General features: G+C 43.0%; 1 protein-coding gene across 1 annotated transcript; it reads left to right on the top strand.

Annotated features, from left to right (window-relative positions):
* Positions 1–51: 51 nt before the first annotated feature.
* crls1 (cardiolipin synthase 1) lies at positions 52–12,654 on the top strand. The gene is made up of 7 exons (XM_056292058.1): positions 52–519; positions 6,156–6,293; positions 6,564–6,693; positions 8,365–8,450; positions 8,826–8,894; positions 11,429–11,520; positions 12,113–12,654. Exons 1-7 carry the CDS (start codon positions 223–225, stop codon positions 12,204–12,206), a joined length of 906 nt encoding a protein of 301 aa, XP_056148033.1. The 5' UTR covers positions 52–222; the 3' UTR covers positions 12,207–12,654.
* The last annotated feature ends 8,578 nt before the right edge of the window (positions 12,655–21,232 follow it).

The raw sequence follows: 21,232 nt of genomic DNA on the forward strand, positions 1-21,232 counted from the left end.
AGTTTCAGATTTTACGACTCGCCTACGTAACACAATACGGCAGTATGGCAGCCTGCTTGGGGGAGCTGTCGCTGCTGGCCGTTCGATCCTGAACGACACACATACATCCACACATCCATACATATCACATACATACATAACACATAGAAAACATACACAAACACAACATGGGACATCTGACGAGCAGCGCGACGCCAGCGAGCCGGTAACCGGGTTACGACAATGTTGCTCCTGTGTTTACGTCAGGGCCGCGTAGCCCAACTGCGGTGCTTGGCCACACTGCGCCAGCTCGAGCGTCGGCCGTGGCGGTTTGTGACGAGCTGCACGCGGCTCCCCAGCATCGGTCCACGCCTCGCGCCCGGCGGCGGCGGCATCACCTTGCACGTCACGCAGCCAGGGGCCCGAGGGCTTTGCAGCGGGAAATCTCGAGAGATTTCGGAAGGCTCGCCGTCCGCGGACCGGAAAAAAGCGGAGGCCCGTCTGGTGCCGGGACATGGACTATTTAAATTCAAGGAGCTGGTAAGCAGAGGGGTAATACGTTGCTGACGCTACCCGTGTGTCTCTCTCTCTTCCCCACCCCTCTACACGCACGCACACTGTGGGCAACACGGGGCACATTGTTGCCCAGATGAAGAATTTTGTATTAAGTAGTAGTGCTGTACATTCTGAATAATCTGTTGTGTTTGCATCCGGATGTTTGTTTATTTAGCTTCCCTGAGTTAATTATGAATTTGATTGCAATGACACGGGGCGATTAGCGAGCAGCAGTATGGTTTCGTGCCGTGAAAGCGCTACATATGCGATGTTTGTTTGATAATGTTGCTGGAGAAGTATAGAGAAAGTCAGAAGGAGTTACATTGTGTCTGTGGGTTTAGTGAGGTGTAAGCCGAGAGATGAGGTGTAAGTATTGTATGAGGAAGTCGTGAGTGGCAGAGAAGTAGTATATAGGAGCGGTGCAGGATATGTATGAGAGCAGTGACAGTGGTGAAGTGTGCAGTTGGAATGACAGATTTGTTCAAGGTGGAGGTGGGGTTACATCAAGTATCAGCTCTGAGCCCTTTCTTGTTTGCAATGGTGATAGACAGGTTGATGGACGAGATCAGGCAGGAGTCGCTGTGAGCTATGATGTTCATTGATGACATTGTGATCTGTAGCGAGAGTAACGTACAGGTTGAGGAGAGCTTAGAGAGGTGGAGGTATGCACTGGAGAGAAGAGGAATGAAAGTCAGTAGGAGCAAGACGGAATACATAGGCATGAATGAGAGGGAGGAAAGCAGAATGCAGAGGATGCAAGGAGTAGAGGTGATGAAGGCATATGAGTTTAAATACATGGGATCAACTGTTAAAAGTAACAGAGTGTGGAAGAGAGATGAAGGAAGAGTGCAGGCAGGGTGGCGTGGGTGGAGAACAGTGTCAGGAGAGCTTTGCGACAGAAGGGTACCAGCAATAGTTAAAAGGAAGGTTTACAAGATGCTAGTGAGACCAGCTATGTTGTATGGTTTGGAGGCAGTGGCACTGATGAAAAGAGAGGAGGCAGAGCTGGAGGTGGCAGAGTTGGAGATGCTAAAATTTTCATTGGGAGTGACGAAGAAGGACAAGATTAGGAATGAGTATATTAGAGGGACAGCTCAGGTTGGACGGTTTGGAGACAAAGCAAGAGGTAGGATTGAGATGTTTTGGACATGTGCGGAGGAGAGATGGTGGGTATATTGCAAGAAGGATGCTGAATATAGAGCTGCCAGGGAATAGGGAAAGAGGAAGGCCAAAGAGGAAGTGTATGGATGTGGTGAGGGCGGACATGCAGGTGGCGGGCATGACAGAGGAAGATGCAGAGGACAGGAAGGGATGGAAATGGATGATCTGCCGTGGCGACCCCTAACGGGAGCAGCTGAAAGTAGTAGAAAGAGGGGGATTCAATTTTCCCTAACCAGTCACTACAGACTAACATATCCGCCTGAATCTAATGTCTTTTTAAGTCGACACTGATGCGTACCTATGCTAACATACATGTTTTGCCAGGGTTTTAAGAGTGGAGCTGAGCAAAGTAGAAACAAACTATGATGTCGGGCGATATTAAAAAGACATGCCGTCTAAGGCTTGACAGTAGCTTGGCAACAGGGTTAGTCCCACCCGTGACGCTGATTGGCTAATAGATTTTTTCACTAAGAAACCGCTGTTTCATGTCATGATACCAGATCAGAAGAATCAGTCAACTCGGTGGCGTGGGCGGGTTCAAAGGTTAAGACCTAGGCAAGGTACCTGTAGCTTAAGAATCAGAATCAGGCATGCCCTGGTGGCTCACCCAGGGCTCAAAATTAACTTTTTTCCTCAGTGTCCCACAACTGTCCCGAATTCTACTTTGTATTGTCCCGGATATAACCAACAGTGTCCCAAATTTTAATTCTTGTCGTCGCCCCCCCAATTATGCAGAGTACATATAATTTGATCCTTTTTTGTCACTTAATCATCACACCATGGACTCTGGTCCACCATATAAGTTTAAAATACTTATTCTTTTATTAAACAGAATGAATGAATATTAGTTTTGGGAGTCGGCAGTCGTTTCGGGAGTCGGCAGTATTGGGGCTTGCATCAGGGGACTGTTTATTCAATCACCTCAGCATTTCTTTCTTCTTCTTCTTTTAACTGTCGTTGATGATGGTCTATCGCTCTGGCTCTATGAATGTTGCATTGGCGCGAGTAAGGCATTAGCCACTGGCAGAGTGGATGACGTAGAATACATTCTATGATTTGCACGAACAGGCGATTGACTGCCCTATCGTGAGGTGCCGCAAGAACGTAAGCCTTCTGTAGTTTCGCCGTTCACACGTTTTTATTAAATTATTCAAACGACAAAGTAACATCTAGATACTCATAATTAATGACTTTGCAAATAACACCTATTTCGTAGTTTACTTGGACATTTTTTTTCACTGTCCCGGAATTGTCCCAGACAAAATATATTTGGGTCCCAGTAGGATTTTTTATGGTCCCCAGGACATCGGGACATCGTTAATTTCGAGCCGTGGGCTCACCTGGTGGAGCGTGTGCCACATGGAGCTGGGTCCTTAACTCAGCTGGCTGGGTTCAAATCCAGCCCAGGCCCTTTGCTTCAGGTCATCCCCTCTCTCTCCCCTGCCATTCCTGTCTCTCTCGACTGTCGCTATCCAATAAAGGCGGAAAATGACAAAAAATAATCTTAAAAAAAAGGAATCAGAATCAGATTTATTGCCAAGTACAAGAACATACAAGGAATTTGTCTTTGTATGTTGATGCAAGAGGGGACATTTTTTTACAGTAGATAGTAAAGATAAAAGTTAAAAACAATTATGAATAAAAAATACAAGATAAAATAAAAGTGAAATTGAAGTTCAATAGGATGTATTAAACTGTTCAGAGTTGAACATGAGACCATGCGGCAGCCCCAGATGCTCAGCACTGGGTGGCAGGAGCTGTATTTGCAAAAAGTTAAATTAGAATTTTAAGAAGTGATTTACAGAATACAAGTCCTGGAGGTGTACAGGCCATGGAGGGATGGCAGGTTACAGCCAATCACCCTCTCAGCAAAGCAAATGATATCCTTTTCCTTGGCAGTGGCAGCAGTGTACCAGATAGTGATGGAGCAAGTGAGGATGGACACAATGATGGCAATGTAAAAGTACACCATCATTGGCTTTGGCAGGTTGAACTGTTTCAGCTGCCGCAGGAAGTACATCCTCTAATGTGCCTTCTTGATCAGCTCCCACTTGAGGTCCTGAGTGATGATGGTGCCCAGGAAGCAAAAGGATTCGACAGTGTTGACTGGGGAGCCACACACAGTGATGGGAGCAGATGGGGATGGGTACTTTCTGAAGTCCACAACCATCTCAACTATCTTTAGAGCATTGAGCTCCAAGTTGTTTTGGCCGCACCAGGACAACAGATGGTCAATCTCCCACCTGTAGCTGGACTCATCCCCACCAAAGATGAGCCCAATAAGGGTGGTGTCGTCAGCATACTTCAAGAGCTTGACTGACGGGTGACTGGAGGTGCAGCTGTTGACATGCAGGGAGAAGAGTAGAGGGGAAAGGACACAGCCTTGAAGTGAACTGTTGCTGATGGTCCAGGAGTTAGAGATGTTTTTCCACAGCTTCATGTGCTGCTGCCTGTCAGATAGGAAGTCAGTGATCCACCTGCAGGTGGAGACGGGCACATGCAGCTGAGAGAGCTTGTCCTGCAGCAGATCCAGGATGATGGTGTTGAAGTCAGAGCTGAAATCCACAAATAGGATCCTGGCATAGGTTCCTGTAGAGTCGAGGTACTGGAGGATGACATGGAGTGCCATGTTTACTCCATCGTCCACAGACCTGTTGGCTTTGTAGGTGAACTGCAGGGAGTCCAGGTCTGGGTCAGTGATAGTTTTAAGATGGGACCGAACAAGGCGCTCAACAGACTTAATTACCACAGAGGTCAGGGCGACAACGGGTCTGTGGTCATTGAGTCCTGTGATCCTTAGTTTTTTGGGGATGGGGATGATGGTAGAGGTCTTGAAGCAGGCTGGTACAGGGTATGTCTCCAGTGAAGTGTTAAAAATGTCTGTGAACACTGGCGATTGCTGATCGGCACAGTGCTTCAGGATGTAGGGGGAGACAAGAGTCTGGTCTAGCAGCTTTGCAGGGTTTCTGTCTCTTGAACAGCCCGTTAACGTCCCTCTCCAGGATGGAGAGAGTGGTCCTTGTGGTAGGGGAGGAGGGGCCTCTAAGGTGGGCAGTTGTTGTGAGGCCCAGGCCCCTGCTGAGGCGGGGGAGGAGGAACTGGTGGATGGAGTCATGGGGGATGGTGTCAGGACTCTCCCATTGTCTTTCAACCCAGCAATAGAACTCAATTCAGATCGTTGGCCAGACGCAAATCATTTGTGGAGTTAGGGAGCTTTCGGTTTGTAGTTAGTGATCTGTCAGAGGCCCTTCCAGAGAGAGGTTGAGTTGTCTTCTGAGAACGGCTGTTGGAAGTTTTTCAGAGTACAGTCGTTAGCATCTCTCACCACCATGCAAACCTGTATTTAGACTCTTTTAACCAGACATTGTCCCCACTCCTAAATGCTCCTCCTTTTCCAAGCTAAGCTGTCGGAGTTTAGCTGTAAAGCAGGGTTGTTAACTAACCCTGGTGCGTGATGGTACACAGCTGTACTCAAAAGCTGATATAAGACATCACAACCTCAGTGTACTCATCCTGACTGTTGGTGGAAGACCTGAAAACATCCCAGTCAGTACAGTCCAAGGACACTTTTGTGGGTCTTCTTCAGTTAAATATGGCCCTGTGGACTGGATAGGGCAGGCAGACGATTGAGCTTTCTGAGAGGATGGGAAGATGTGGCGGAAAGTGATATTTTTTACCACCTGCATTTTGCGAAGACCTGCCCCTACTCTGCTTCCGATTGGCTAACCCAATCCTAACCCAACAAGTCCTAGCCAATCAGATGCAGAGTAGGGCAGGTCTCCATGAAATGCGGGTGGGAAAAATAAAGCTGGCGGAAAAATCCCTGTGAATTCTTCCAGAGAAAACTGCTCTAACAAGCAACACAGGCTGCATTTATTTGTCAGGCTATAGCTTACACATGGCATTGGCTACAGCTATATTAGCTAACATGACAGCAGCTGATGATGTGGTTTAGGAACTTGTGTCAAATTTCTGGACAAACATACTATTAATTTATTATATTGTCTCTGTATTGAATGACACAACATCAAGAACAACATCACATGAAGAATGCCCGTGTTCAAGGTGACTACTGTCAACTTTGTAACAGGTGTGCCCTGTGTGCATATCTCGCACACTGAACCACTCATTTGAGGCAATGTTAACAAGATTGGATTGGGTGCAACCACTTTTTAAAGGAGGGGGCAGGTACTTTATTCAGTCAAGCAACCCGTCACCCATATTCCATTAGGGTGTTTGTCTGCCCATTTTATTTAATGACAAAAACAAAATTTTTAATAGCATTTTAGGACTGACCGAGCAAAGGGGCAGGGGCTCAAGCCCTATGTGGATCAGACTTGTACATGTGTATGCCACAAACACCCTCAAAGCATAGATTGTGCGTCAAATTACATTGTCTACTATTTACACTTATTGATGTTTTGTGTTTATTAATCTGTCTGTCTAATCTTTTTCTGCAGTATGAGAACCCATGGACATTACCTAACCTGTTGTGTGTTGGTCGGATCATATTGGCACCTTTCCTGGGTCACCTGGTCATCCAGCAGCAATTTCACCTGAGTTTGGTTCTGTTTGCATTGGCTGGTGCTACTGACTTGGTAATACACTCTGACATAATTTCAAACACAGACACACTTTTTTCCCTTCAGTCCTATTGTACCATCTCATATACACGACCAGACCCCTACATGTTAATAATTTTGTTATTATATGCCGATAGCGGCTCTTCAAAGAGAGAACAGATGCAGTATGGATCAAATCCACACTGCATTGATCTCATTAGAGAAATAACTGTTAACCATGGTAGTTTATAATAAATCAGGATTGTTACATTTTACAAAATCCCCCTCTCTCACTCTCACTCTCAGTTGGATGGCTTCATAGCCAGGACATGGCCCAATCAGAAGTCTGCGTTGGGCAGCGCTCTAGACCCATTGGCTGATAAAATCCTCATCAGTATTTTGTATGTCAGCCTCACCTATGCCCAGCTTATACCAGGTTTGTGTGTATGCTTGTATGTGTTCATGTGCGTGCATATGCATGTGTGTGTGTGCGTGTTCAGTTCACAGGCACAATAAATCACAAAATACTCTTGTATTAAAAATTACCCTCTCAATTCAATATCTCTTCTGCATTTATTGATAGTAAAATTTCTCTATCATTGCAATGGTTCTTTAAGCCTGTTACACAGTGCAAATTTATGTAATTGTGACTCCACAATTAAATTGTATAAAATATGACAATTCCACAATACAATTTCAATTGAATTAGTTTATGTTTGATTGCATGCAATAACCTCTAAAATCATTTTATTTATTTCTTTGACACATGTAGTGCTCTGGCACTTATAAAAAATCTACAGAAAGCATTTATAGAAAGGGTTGGGCAGAATCAGTCAATCAATCAATCAAGTTGCATTTTATATAGTGCTTTTCTGGCTGCAACAGCCACTCAAACCTCTTAACATTTCTGGTCAAATCTGAATTTCAGAATAATTTGAAAAAGTATTTACTGCCTGAATACTGACTACACTGTCCTAAATGTATTAAATGTAATCAGTAATTTATTCAGTTACACTAATAAGAAAGTGTAACTTATTCATATTACATTTAGAATACATCTATTTAAAGGGCATATTTGAAACCATTGTGCTGTATCATTATTATTATTTATTACACGTTGTTGTTTATTCCTTGGTGTTAACCAGTATCACCACATCATTATCCGAGTATGTGTTGACCATTCTGCCAATTGTTACTGCGAGCTACCGACGTGTGGTGCACACATGAGGAAACGTGCGCGTGCTGATTTGAAAGCAGTTCATTATTTTTAAAAGATTGTGTGATTACTTTTAATTAAGAGTCGGCGCCAGGAAATATAGGTTTCCCCGTGTTTGGCTTCACCTCACTGTTGCTATTATGAATGAGAAGTAGGCTGTTACAGAGAAACACAAGTGTACACACTGGATCTGCATGCAGACACACATGCACAGATGCATGAACGCATAACGTGAACTACAGTGCATAGAGTAAATCTGTTGTGCCAAATTAGATGTTTGCTGATTTGGACAGATTTAAACTGGAGATTACGAAAATTGATAAGTGTAAACAAGAAGAGGGTTGTGTAAGTTGTAAGTGGATTGCAAGCATTTTTTCGATTCAGGTGCAATTTAATTACTAGCAAAAAAAAACTGCATTTAAGTTGTACCATATTTATAAGCATTAACATTGCAGTATTTAATATTCAAATGCTGTATAAAAGAGTCCCAGTGTGTGCAGCTTTGACCCAGTTTTGATTGTTAGTTGTTGCTATTTGCACTTTGTACAGAATGATACCAATCATTCACCAAACCCTTACTTACTTATTTGCAGGCATTGATAACCTTAGGTACATGTATACTCATGAAAACTGTTTGAGATCTTATTTTTTTGAACTTGACACTTGACACTTGACCCTGAATTTAATTGTTTAAAGGGGAGATGCAGGTGGTATGTTTCTACATTTTTTTTTACCAACATTGGATGAGTCACTGAATGACCACAGCCCTTTTTCACAAGTCAGGCTGGTGGCTAGCGTTAATTTTTCACAATAGACCTTATTTCACAGTGCTGGTTATTATTACAAACAAAATATTATTTTATTGTTCAAAGTGTGACTTTTCTCTCAAAGCTCCTTTAACAGCCCTGGTGATCTCTAGAGACATTGGTTTGATAGCTGCAGTCTTCTGGGTCAGATACAAAACTGTACCTCCACCGGTAAGATATATTTTTTATTTTCATGCGTTGAATAAATATGTACTCGTCTTAAACACTTTTATTCATATATATATATATGCAGTTACATTTACACTTCATGAACACACTGTATTGTGGTTTATTTACAACACAATACTTCCACTGGTAATATGTATTAATATGTAAGTACACATATACAAACTCATGTCGTAATACAACTCTAATTTCATGGTAGATTCTTACATATTTTGTATTTAAACAGTACAGTACATTGCTTAATGCATTTACTCTGAATTCACTTAAACTGTATTTTTGTACATTCTAACATTTTAGGCATTATCGCTCACTTTTTTGTAAAAAAAATAATAATAGATTTTATTTTATTTTTCGCTCTAGGTGACCCTTAGCAAATTTTTTAACCCATGCTACACTACAGCTCAGCTAAAACCCACATTGTTCAGCAAGGTGAGATATACACACACACACACACACACACACTTTACACAATAAATATGCAAGCACACTTAAACCTAAATTGCATTAACAGTCGTACACGTACACACGTGAACTAATAGATCCACAGACACACACACAGAGCTTCCCCTCCTTGCTGTACTTTGGACTTCAGATAGGCAGTTACACAATATAATGGATATTGTGCATCACAACAACAGTGCCTTCTAAAACAGCTGGAAAGACTGTGTTTTTATTCCAAAGATATGAAAATTAAATAAAAGTTCAAAATTCGCACATAGCCAGTATTTGATATTCAAATCACTCCTTGACATTTTGAATTTGCCTATTGAACTAAATTGCACTAGACTAAAAAACAAATAATTGATTAAAAGTTTGAATATTAGGCTACCCATTTGCAGCTTTTCAAGAAGTTCTCAATAGCCTTTTTATAAGGTATTTGACTCGATAAGGCGACCACCTGATACAGAATAATACCGGTTGTGGGCGAGAGCAGTTTGTGGAATAAGATAAGATAAGAAATCTATTTCTGTTCTTTTACACATTAACGACTGAACTTGGATAACTACCAGAATGGCCATAGCCATTTGCATTCTTTTTTTCTTTTCTTTTTTTTTACTTTATTTATAGGTTTTATATTTTCCCCAAAAATACACACACACAAATCAAAACACACAACCCCCCTGATCAAAAAAAACAAAAAACAAGCAAGTCAGAGAAAAAAGAAAAGAAAAACAAACAAAATCATCAACTAAACATATATGAAAAATAGGGACTTTGTTTGTTACAACTGGAACCACTCAATAGTCAGACACCTAGTGCTAAGTACTTATATGCACACATATACAGACACAGCGATATATATACAGTATATGCACTTACTTATACACAAACAGAGAGATATACATTCCCACACATCTCAATACACATAGTATTTAAGTATAGGCGGACAGGCTCATAGACAATAACACATGGATAAGGCACTTATTCCAGCTAAATTATCCCTAATTATTAAAGCATCACCCGTTCCTAGTCCTAATTCTTAGAATAAAAGGGTAGTTGCTGCAGTTGGGGAGAAAGAGATCTATTCTGGTATTTCTAAAAAAGATAGAGCAAGAGTGAATTCTATAAAAGGAGACCAGACATCCATACATTTCTGACGGAACTAGCCATTTGCATTCTACTTGCATACATACCATACTACACAACAGATTCAAAATTAAATGCATTTATAATGCTTGGAGTGGTCCTCAGAACTACTTGAATTTATCCTGATGAGTTTGTCATGCCAGGGAGTTGTCTCTGAATCATTCTGAGTCAGTTGTCCAATCAAGAACTGTCATTATAAACCAAGCAGACGTCACTGTAAGTCTGCTACTTCCTCCAGTCAGTCAGTTGTATTCATCGAGGCTCCAAGATGTCTCTAAAATCCCGCTGATGTTTTTCGCTCCTATTCCAAATTGTAGCCAATTTTTCAATTCTCTCCAGATATTTTAGCATACTGGATAAGATAAAACAAATAAATAATAACGTTGTCATGGTGGAATAACAAGGAAATAAACATCAAGTACTGAAATGTGTATGATACATATTGCCGTCATTGTAGATAGAGGAGCTCAGAGGCCTATTGTGTTTTAAAATATTGCTTTTAGAAATTTGAGTTGTGCTGTTAACTTACTGGATATAACTTCATTGCTTTGTTAGGTTTCTGTAATTACAGTGTTAATGACTAGTCGTGAAATCCTTCATTTGTCACCGCTAGTGGCACCAAGCTGACGGTTAACAGCTAGCAGCTTTCATGTTTGTGCTTATGCTTCTGACAGTTCTTACCAGTTGTAATTTATGTATAATGTTGCCCAGGATGCATAGTTTTTCTGACTGATTACTTGTGTTTCTAGCGAGCTGCTAGGTTATACTAGCCTACTGTGACTAAGATACTGTAGTCCAAGGTTAGCTTGTTAGCTTTAGTGTTGTAGCGAATCTGTAGGCTACTGTATATTTTGCTGTTATCAAATGGTGTTGCATCTATTATGAGTTGTTATCAATGGTTACCTTGTATCGTTTCATCTTTCAGAACCACACACACACACGCACCTCCATCAAACCCAGTAGCCCATGTCTATTGCGCCTTAAATAAAAAAGTACAGTGACCTGAAGATCCACTCTCTGTGTCTTGTGTCCTGGCCGACACCCAAGGGTGAACGTCAGCTAATTAATGCGACAACCAGTCCTAGACAGTCCCTCCACAATGTCCCACCACGGTCCTTTTTTTTTTTTTTTTTTGTCATCACAGTTATTACTTATATAAATTGTAAAACCTATGAACCTATGGCCTTTGCTAGATTTCCACCAAGTTGGAAAAAATGTCAGCAACCTTCAAAAGAATTTTACTCAGCTTGAAGTGATCTGTTAGACAAGTAGGCAGCCCGTACATGAACAGGGCTTTAGGTTTTTCTCAAAAGAAATTCAGCCTTTTAATCAGCTTCCTGTGTGTGTATCTGTGTTTTTGTGTGCGTGTGTCACAGGTGAACACCGCCATCCAGCTCCTTTTGGTGGCCGCTTCTCTGGCCTCTCCAGTCTTTCAGTATACAGACAGTCTGCTGCTACAGTCGCTATGGTAACACTCACACACACACACACACACACACACACACATATACATATACACACATACGCGGCACACCTAGTACAAATACACATGCACACACAAACTCAGTTAGCTGCTCCAGTCTTTCAGTTAGCCTGCTGCTGCAGTAGCCATGGTAACAGACACAGTTCCCGTATTAAACTTTTAATAACTGACCCTGCTTTTATTGCCCTTAGAATTTAAATTATTTTCCCCTGTAGATGATGTTGATGATGATAATGATAATACATTTTATTTGTATACCAGTTTATTTAAATCAGAGCTTACTAAGATTGTTGAACATTTAAATGAAAGCAAACATAAAATGCAGAACAACAAGTAAAGGTGGGCAAATAGATACCTGTTTACCACAACAGTTGCCTTTGCAATTTATTAGTGGGCTAGCTAAAAGCAGCCCACTTGAGTTATTGCATTTTCACTAATACACCCTAAACATGCTTCACTGGAATTGGCATCACTGTTGGAAAGTGTGTTTGGCCTATCAGGTGGCTCAGCAGAAACTACTTCTGCGATGATTAACATGTAAATGTATTTATTTACTTATTTATTTATTTATTTTAAGGTACATCACAGCAGTGACTACAACAGCATCAGGGTACAGCTACTGGCACTATGGCCGTAAGACTGTCCGGGTGTTAAATACAAAATCCCCATGACAAACGCAGCAGGTCACACCCAGCAACTCTAACAGTGTCAAATGGTCTCAGTTCCGAGTAGCCATGACACCTGCAAGATGGAGGACGTGATGGACGAACAGACGGACAGTTACCTGCAGTGATGATAACTGTACTTGAGTCACCATGATGGTACGCTGACAACAAGGCAACCCATGGTACACAGAGCACTACAAAACCAGCCAATAACTCTTCTGCTGGACTGGCTGGGGACTAGAGACCTGTACACATAAAAAACACACACACACACATACACACACACACAAATAAAGCAGGTAAAGCAGTCTAATTAGAGTGTCTGTTGGGGATTTTTTTCCTTTTTATTCAGGAGGTTGCCATGTTGCCATGTCAATCTTATCATTGTCCAAATTGTCAGTTTTGTAAACCACTGATTTATGATTAAAAAGAAAAAACAAGTAACTATGTAGTGCTTTTGTGTGTGTGTGTGTGTGTGTGTGTGTGTGTTTGTGTTTGAGGCTTTGATTTTCACAAGAATGGCTGGCCCTGGTGTGATTTTATAAAATGTGGAAAAGCAATACATGTGTTTTGTCGTGGGTTTGCTCTAAATAACCTGAAAATTAGACCTTAGTGATCAAAATGTGATTCCTTCGGTTTATACGCGTGTAACAGTGTGATATCTGCATAGTTTTATTCCTTAAACGATAACCTGAGTCTGTTTCTCTTCTTCAGCCGTCTGTTGTCCAATGCTGTCAGTTATCTGGTGGTTACAGGGTATATTTAAGACAGTCAAAGCCATGTTGGACAATGGAATGTGAGACAGCTGATTGAGCATTTTTTTGTTTGTTTTTTCCCCCCTTTTTCTCCCCAATTGTACCCAGCCAATTACCCCACTCTTCCGAACTGTCCCGATCACTGCTCTACCCCCTCTGCCGAGCCGGGGAGGGCTACAGACTACCACATGCCTCCTCAGATACATGTGGAGTCACCAGCCGCTTCTTTTCACCTGACAGTGAGGAGTTTCGCCAGGGGGACATAGCATGTGGGAGGATCACGCTATTCCCCCCAGTTCCCCCTCCTCCCGAACAGGCACCCCAACCAACCAGAAGAGGCGCTAGTGCAGCGACCAGGACACATACCCACATCTGGCTTCCCACCCACAGACACAGCCAACTGTGTCTGTAGGGATGCCCGACCAAGCCGGAGGTAACACGGGGGTTCGAACCAGCGAGCCCCGTGTTGATAGGCAACGGAATAGACCGCTATGCCACCCAGATGCCCACATAACAGTTTTTTAAAAGTGACCTCCTATTTTGTGGTTTGGCCTCAAATGAAGCGATCCATTTTGGGCGGCACAGTGGCCCAGTGGTTAGCACTCTTGCTCACGGCAAGAAGATTCTGGATTCGAACCCAAGGCAGTCCCAGGTTCTTTCCGTGTGGAGTTTGCATGTGCTCCCCATGTCTGTGTGGGTTTCCTCCGGGTGCTCCAGTTTCCTCCCACCATCAAAAAGACATGCATGTTAAGGTTAATACTCCTGTCTGTGCCCCTGAGCAAGGCAATGGAAAGAAGAACTGGACTTGGTCCCCGGGCGCTGCAGCTGCCCACTGCTGCTATACAATAGGATGGGTTACATGCAGAGAACACATTTCTATTGTAACCTGTGCAATGACGAAATAAATTGGCTTTCTTTCTTTTTAAGCACCTTTTTTTTCCTTTTTATTAATAGCGGTGGACATGTTTTTGCTGTCTTGGCCCACCATTGCAACACCACTGTTTGGGAAACACTATTATGTGGTCGCATAGGATGGCATGCAACATGTGTTGTGCCCTTTAGCAACAACAGTTTGAGACTTTAACATGTGAACTGAATTTGCTAATGTAAAGATATTCATCCTCTCTTATTTCTTCCTTTACTGAATGCCGTCAGAACTGTAAACGGACGTATTCATCATCAAGCCCCGGTGTTTTGTGGTGTCTAAAATACACCAGTTACGTGCACTTGTTCATCAGCCAAATATGATTCAGACCATCAGACGGCAGCTGGTTCCCTGCCAAAGTGCATTGGAGGAGCAGATAAACTAGCCAAAATCGAAATGTATTTACATTTGATAGATGGCACGTGCCACAATGCAAACCCTGACAGGAGTCCTTTTCAACATATGAATTTTAAAGTAAGTCTGATGGCTAATATCGATCTATAATTCATGTTATATGTTAAGAAAGGTTTTAAAGGCCCCGAACAAGTTTTTACTGTCTTCCAACTGCTCTGTTCACTTGGCGATTTGCTGACACTCATCGCAAAGTTATTCACAATAAGCACAGCTGTTAAAAAAGGGGTCAGTGTCCGTTAATCCCACAATAACAAGAGGCTTGGCAAGGCACACCGCAAACACAAAGCAGTCGGGGACATATTAAGACTCGAAGGGGGCTTTGTTCCTTCATAATCATCTCGCATGAGAAGTTGCCAACAGCCAACTTTCGTCGCCTGTGTAATTCTTCAATCTTTGTTTAATTTTGCGAAATCGATGTTTATTCCATAAAACTGGGTGTCTCCTGCCTCCGGTAAACGATGTTTGGTTCTGGAACTAAACTCCTTTGGTTACTCTCTGACAACACGATGCTCACAGAGGGTGATGCAAATCAGCCTGCTGAGGCCCGGCAGCAGTACAGCAAGCACAGCATCCCTGATGAAATGACACAGGATGGAGAGGATGAGACATGAGAGGAGAAAAGATTACACAGCCAAGCTGTCCTAAGTTTGCTATTGTCTTCTTCTTCTTCTTCTTCTTCTTCTTCTTCTTCTTCTTCTTCTTGAAAAAAGCAAAAGATGAATAAAAAACAACCAAGGCCGACCACAGAACTGGAGGTAGTAACATTTTTTTTTCCATTCAACAAGGTCAAGGACAAGGTCACCATTGCCCTTGTGTGTGTATGTGTGTGTGTGTATACCAGGCTTTTCTATCCTAATGGGGAAGTTTTTGTATCCTAATGGGGACATTTAGGATAGATAAACCACCTACCTCGTGGGGACATTTTATGTGTCCCCATGAGGAAAAGGGTCTATTTCAGGGTTAGGACTTGGGTTTAGGGTTGAGGTTAGAGTTAAGAGCTAGGAAATGAATGTAGTCAGTGAGGGGTCCCCACAAGCATAGGGTGACGTGTGTGTGTGTGTGTGTGTGTGTGTGTGTGTGTGTGTGTGTGTGTGTGTGTGTGTGTGTGTGTGGGTGGGTGTGTGGAGGGGGTCTGTTAGTTGCCCAGTTTGTACACCATAAAGGTGGCGCAACCGAACCATCGAAGCTCTCCATCATCCTCTTAGGTGTACCTCAGAGTTCATGTTCAATTTCTTTCATTTTTGTTTTAAGCTCCAAACATCATGAAAGAACCATGAGGCAACCTGTCTGATCAATATATGGCAGAGGAAAGTGCAGAATTGTGAAAACACTTCGATGCCAAGTGCCAAAGTTACTGAAGGCCTTGTCTCCCTTCGACCTTTCATAGAGAGTAAAAGTTCTTTCGCAGAAATAAAATTGCCAAATGAAAGCTTTTGCCGGGCACTTCTGTCGCCTCAGATTATCCAACAGGGCAACTTGGTCAAACTGCTCCACAATGTAAGACGTTTCCCCTAACAAATTTCAGAGATGGGTGTTAGAAAAGGATCCCTTTTCCAGCAAAACAAATCATAATTTCTGACAAGTGCCGGCTGTTGAAAGTGTCAAGCAAGCAAATCTGTGTTGCAATAAAGTGAGTCGTTCCAACAACCATGAAAAGGAGTGCTGATTAGACTGCAAATGACTGTGATAAATTCAGAGGAGATGGATTTTCTGAATCTATACACTTAGATATCTCAGTGCAGGCCTTTGGCTGCGGTGGACTGTTCCAGTACTTCTTGCCTCTGGCAAGCGGATCTCTCCCTCCTCTAAACTAATACGATCTCGCCTTAATACAGTGTTGTCACAGGAGAGCCTCTCCTTTCTGGGTCGGTCCCTAAAAAAAAAAAATGAGAAGGTTATTGAAAATTGTGGATCGTCAGAGAATTCACTGATGCCCAAAGCCTGCAGGCAGACTTCAGTATGCTGCAGAGGACTGCACACCATAACAAACACGTGTATCTGAGGATTAAATAATATCCTCAGACTTAACGCTTTGTTTGCCACTGTATGTTCCCTTAACTTCTGTGGCTTTTTTTTTTTTACCAGTTTGCATTTTTTAATGGGGACTGCAGGAAATATTTGGTGGAGGTTCGAAATAGGAGAAAAGAATGTGAAAGTTTCTTCTGAGGCGCCCAAACAAAACTTAAGGATCGCCTCTGTATTTTTGCCGCTTGCTGTTAACATAGTTGCTGGAAAAACACTCATGCTGCTACAATGACACTTTCGGTGAGCTTGATTTGTTTGGCTTGATGCCTGTAGGCATTTTCTGTCTTTCTCTTTTTTTTCAGCGGTTTCACAGCTCTGTGGAATCAGCAGCTTTCAAACTGTCAGCGAGCAGCCCCAAAGTGTTCGGCTCGTAGGTGCAGAGACTCTTTCAGCTGCCAGAGGTTTCAAGCCAAACTTAACTTCAAACTTGACTGGTTATGAAACCCACTAAATCAGAGTCCTTATGGACACAACAGTCCTACACGCACATCCACACACAAATCCACATACACAGACACACACAAATCCATATGGACACAAGAACCACACATTGCCATACACACGCGCACACACACATTTGCGTCTCTCTGGTCCTGAAATAGCTCTCACCCTCCCACTCTCCCTTATATAAGCTCCCAGTGCAGTGATCTGCCCATGGAGAGTGGGGTGTGCATGTGTGTGCATGTGTGTGCATGTGCCTATGCTTATCTGTGTGTAAATGCATGTGTCAGTGGCTTATTTTTTTATTTTTTTTCCTTATTTCCAGTGTGTGGGCAGTAGGACTGTCTTCCTTATGTCTTGTGTATTGATGTGTGTCTTCGTGCATGCAGATAATCCATGCATGCATTTGTGTAGTATATTTGCGTAGCAAGCTTATATGTAGGTGGAAAAATGTATGTTTATGTGCATGTGTACGTATGAGTTAGTATGTGTCTGCCCACTTAGGTTTCAGTATGTGAGCCCATGCATGTTTGAATGCGTGTGAATGTGTGTTGCAATATTTGGCAATAAACTTTCAAGTGGAAATAGATTTTCTGAAGAAATCTCTGCTCTGGTGAACATTTTACAGATTAAGTTTATGTTACCACTAATGTGCTCACCGGTTCATAGAGTAAAAGGTTTGGCAAGTCATCAGGTAATTTGCATCTTCCTAGAATCACTGCATGCTCAGTATCTCAAAAGCTTCCTTTCTAACGGAGCACACACTAATCAATCAATCAACCAATCAACCAACCAATCAATCAATTAATCACACCTTATTGAAATAGAAAATCTTATATGTCAAAATGCAATATTTTCTCATTCACCAGATGCTTTTATCCAAAGTAAGACAGTCAGCAACTAGCAGATAAATTCAGATGTTACCAACAGGCATCACAGAGTGCTGAACAGCAATCATACCACAGCTAAGAATGTGTGTCACGTCAGGTGCATTTAGTTTAAGTGTGTATTAGCTCACCAGTAGGGACTGATGGGGGATTCAAATTACAAAGCACTTGGACAATGCCACATATCTGTGTCACAGACATATCATAGCCATGAGAGCATAACCATGTCAAGTGCACATTAGTAATAGTACACACCAGTCACAGCAGTTAGTGATTCATGTTAGCTGGAAAATTACACAAATCGGTTTAAGAGTCGTGCTTAGAAATGTTCTAAAGGTTGGGGGCGTCTGGGTGGCATAGCGGTCTATTTCGTTGCCTACCAACACGGGGCTCGCTGGTTCAAATCCCCGTGTTACCCCCGGCTTGGTCAGGCGTCCCTACAGACACAGTTGGCCATGTCTGCAGGTGGGCAGCTGGATGTGGGTATGTGTCCTGGTCACTGCACTAGTGCCTCTTCTGGTCGGTCAGGGCACCTGTGCAGTGGGGAGGGGGAACTGGGGGGAAATAGCATGATCCTCCCACACACTACGTCCCCCTGGTGAAACTCCTCACTGTCAGGTGAAAAGAAGTGGCTGGGGACTCCACATGTAACAGAGGAGGCATGTGGTAGTCTGCAGCCCTCCCCAGATCGGCAGAGGGGGAGGAGCAGCAACTGGGATGGCTCAGAAGAGTGGGGTAATTGGCCGGATACAACTGGGGAGAAAAAGGGGAGGGGGGGAATCCACAAAAAAAAAAAGTTCTCAGGGTTAAGGTAGGCTGGGAAAAGGAGAGGTTTTTATTGCCTTTCTTGAAGTAAGCAAGTGAGTCTGTAATTCCGATGAAGGACGAGAGTTTATTTCACCAGTTTGGGGACAGGTGAGAAAAAAGTCTGGACCTAGACTCTGTCATTTTTTGCAGTGGACATAGATAGTAGCCTACCAGAGGTAGAACAAATTTTGCTAATTCACATAAAAGCAAAAGTGCATGTATGGGTGTGTGCATGTGAGCGTGCTGAGTGGGCAGGGTTGGAGCAGGAAATGGACCCAGGTCAGTGTAAAACAGGGGGGCCGGATTTAAGCTTGACCAAGGTTAGACGCCATGGTCATCAGACATGCACATTTAGCTTAACATATTAAGTTACCAACCATTCAATGTATCCTTTTACTTTTTTTAAATGATTTCCAGAAAGAGTTTTGAATTATGAGTGAAATTCAGCTGACAAATTGTTTGATACTGGCATACCATGAAAACACAAAACGACCCGCCATACAGCCAGGTCTCGTGTGAGTGAACACCGGTAGATAAGGCCAGCGAGGGAGACACCAGCTTGATATTATGTGAGCACAGTGGGGGGGGGAAATGCTTGTCGGTGCAAAACACAAAGTTCGTTGACAGATGTGAGATGTGACATGATTAATTCATGATTCATTTGCCAATTAAAGAAGTGCAGTAGCAGCGGACATGGCCAAGTCACTGTGTCTTTTGTATTCATGGAGATTAAGCCCTCTAAAGCAATTTCCCTGTGCTGTGTAAGTCATTTTCAACTGCTCTAAAAGGTTTCTTTTTTAATCCAAATTAGTTGTTCTATTGTAAAGACTGGTCTGTGTATTTATTTATTCATTTTTATTTTTTCCCATGGATGGTGTACTGTTTTAAGTATTGTGATATGGTGGGATAATGTAATATCTGGAAATGGTATCATTAACGTGACAGCCTGGGTTTGCACATTTGTCTTTGTGGGCCTGGATGGTGAGTGTGTAGGAGGTTCGAGACTGGTAAGGTGGGCAATACGAAGATGAATACATCTGTTTTTAAAACCGTGTGTGTGTGTGTGTTTCAATGTGTGTGTGTGTGTGTGTGTGTGTGTGTTCTTGTATCTCATAGGGGAGGAAAAGGTGCAGTTGTGTTGTGTTGTAAGACATTGTATGTATAAAAGCCCTCATTAAAGGGCATTTGCTACAAGAAGCAGAGGAGGAGGAATTCATTTTACTTCTTGCAGTACACCTACTTTCTTACTTTAATGCATGTTAATGTAAGCTCTGTCGAGGAAAGCAAGAACATTCTCTTTACTCGGTTGGTGTAGAAACCACAGTCAAAATTGCATTTTATGTGTTAATGCCCTTTGCCGCTCTTGTTTAACTCTTAATTACTTGCATCTGATTTGAAAATGAAACTCAACATTTTAGGACAGATTTTGCAGAGCTCCATGTCCTTGAATATCCCCACTGGCCAGCTGTCCCACTTTAGCATTACACATGCCTCATCGTCCAATCTCACCCATCACATTTTCTCACTCTTGTCATGTTAGTTACTATCACGGATGTACGTATAGTTACCGAAAAATCGTCAGTGTCAGGCGCTGCACTCACGGAGAATCCTCAACGCCTCTCTGTTCAGCCTTTGTCTCGATGTACCGGCGTTCACAGTCTCTCTCCCGCTGAATAACTCTTCCTCCCACTGCCTGCTATCGTTTCATTTATTAGTTAACAAATACATGCAATGCCAGACGTCCTATTTCCAGGTTGAGATGCCCTTAACTGTCCCTGTTTGCAGACACAGTCAGGTAATGTTGAGTTTCCACCCACTCTCCCACTCGCCTCTTGGTTGTAATTGGCTGCATTAGTAAACACACAACCTGTTATGTCAGCCTTCACATGCAGACACAAACGTATCCATAACTGTCCCCATTTGACTGTAAGCCTGGTTTGCTCTTACTCACTCGACACCCATCGCCCACTCTCTCTTTCCCTTCTCACCCACTCTCTTTTTCTTGCCCCCTCCCCATTTCTCTCTCTCTCTCCCCCAGCTTCTCCCTCTGTCCTCTCTGTCTTTCTCTCTCTCTCTCTCTCTCTCTCTTGCTCCCCACCCCTCTCCTCCCATGCTCTCTCCCCCACTCTCTCCTTTCTTTCACTCTCCTCCACTCCACTCGCTCCTTTGCTTCCATCTTTGGTCTCTCTCTGTAGCTCTCTCCTCTCCTACTATCTCCCATCCCTTGCTCTCTCTCTCTCGCTATCTTTCCTACTCTCTCTCTCTCCCTCCCCCACCTGTGGGAAGCTGCCATTGTGCGCATGTCATTGATGAGTCAATTTGTGGAGGCAGTGCATGCTTGCACGCACACATGCACGTACGCACGCACACACACAAACACACACACATGCACACATACATGTGCACGCACGCACGCACACACACACACACACACACACACACACACACACACACACACACACACACACACACATGCTCCTGTCTCCCACCAAAGCATCTGTTTCATCTGTTTCAGTCTGTCTCTGTAAGACGCAGCACTAGCAGAGAAGAGGAGGGTGAGAAAGAGGGAAGGAAGGAGGGAAAAGCGGAGCAAGAAAAGAATTGACAGGGAAAAAAAAGAAAAGGACAAAGAGGAAGCGATAGGAAGAGTAGAGTGAAATGAGAGGGTGAGACTATTGACAAGAAGTGAACCCAACAGGGAGGAAGAGAAGGCAAAGCGAGCAGAGGAGGAGAGCAGCCCACAGAGAGTCTGGGAGGCAAAAGTCAGAGGAGATGCTG

This window comes from Lampris incognitus, chromosome 13, assembly GCF_029633865.1.
Source record: "Lampris incognitus isolate fLamInc1 chromosome 13, fLamInc1.hap2, whole genome shotgun sequence".
Classification (NCBI taxonomy): Eukaryota; Metazoa; Chordata; class Actinopteri; order Lampriformes; family Lampridae; genus Lampris; species Lampris incognitus.

What these genes read in the sequence shown, in the direction of transcription:
- crls1 (XM_056292058.1), top strand. Translation starts at nt 223, where the DNA reads ATGTTGCTCCTGTGTTTACGTCAGGGCCGCGTAGCCCAACTGCGGTGC. An exon ending in TGGCTGGTGCTACTGACTTG is followed by an intron (nt 6,294 to 6,563) that starts GTAATACACTCT and finishes TCTCACTCTCAG; the next exon opens with TTGGATGGCTTCATAGCCAG. An exon ending in CTGCTGCTACAGTCGCTATG is followed by an intron (nt 11,521 to 12,112) that starts GTAACACTCACA and finishes ATTTATTTTAAG; the next exon opens with GTACATCACAGCAGTGACTA.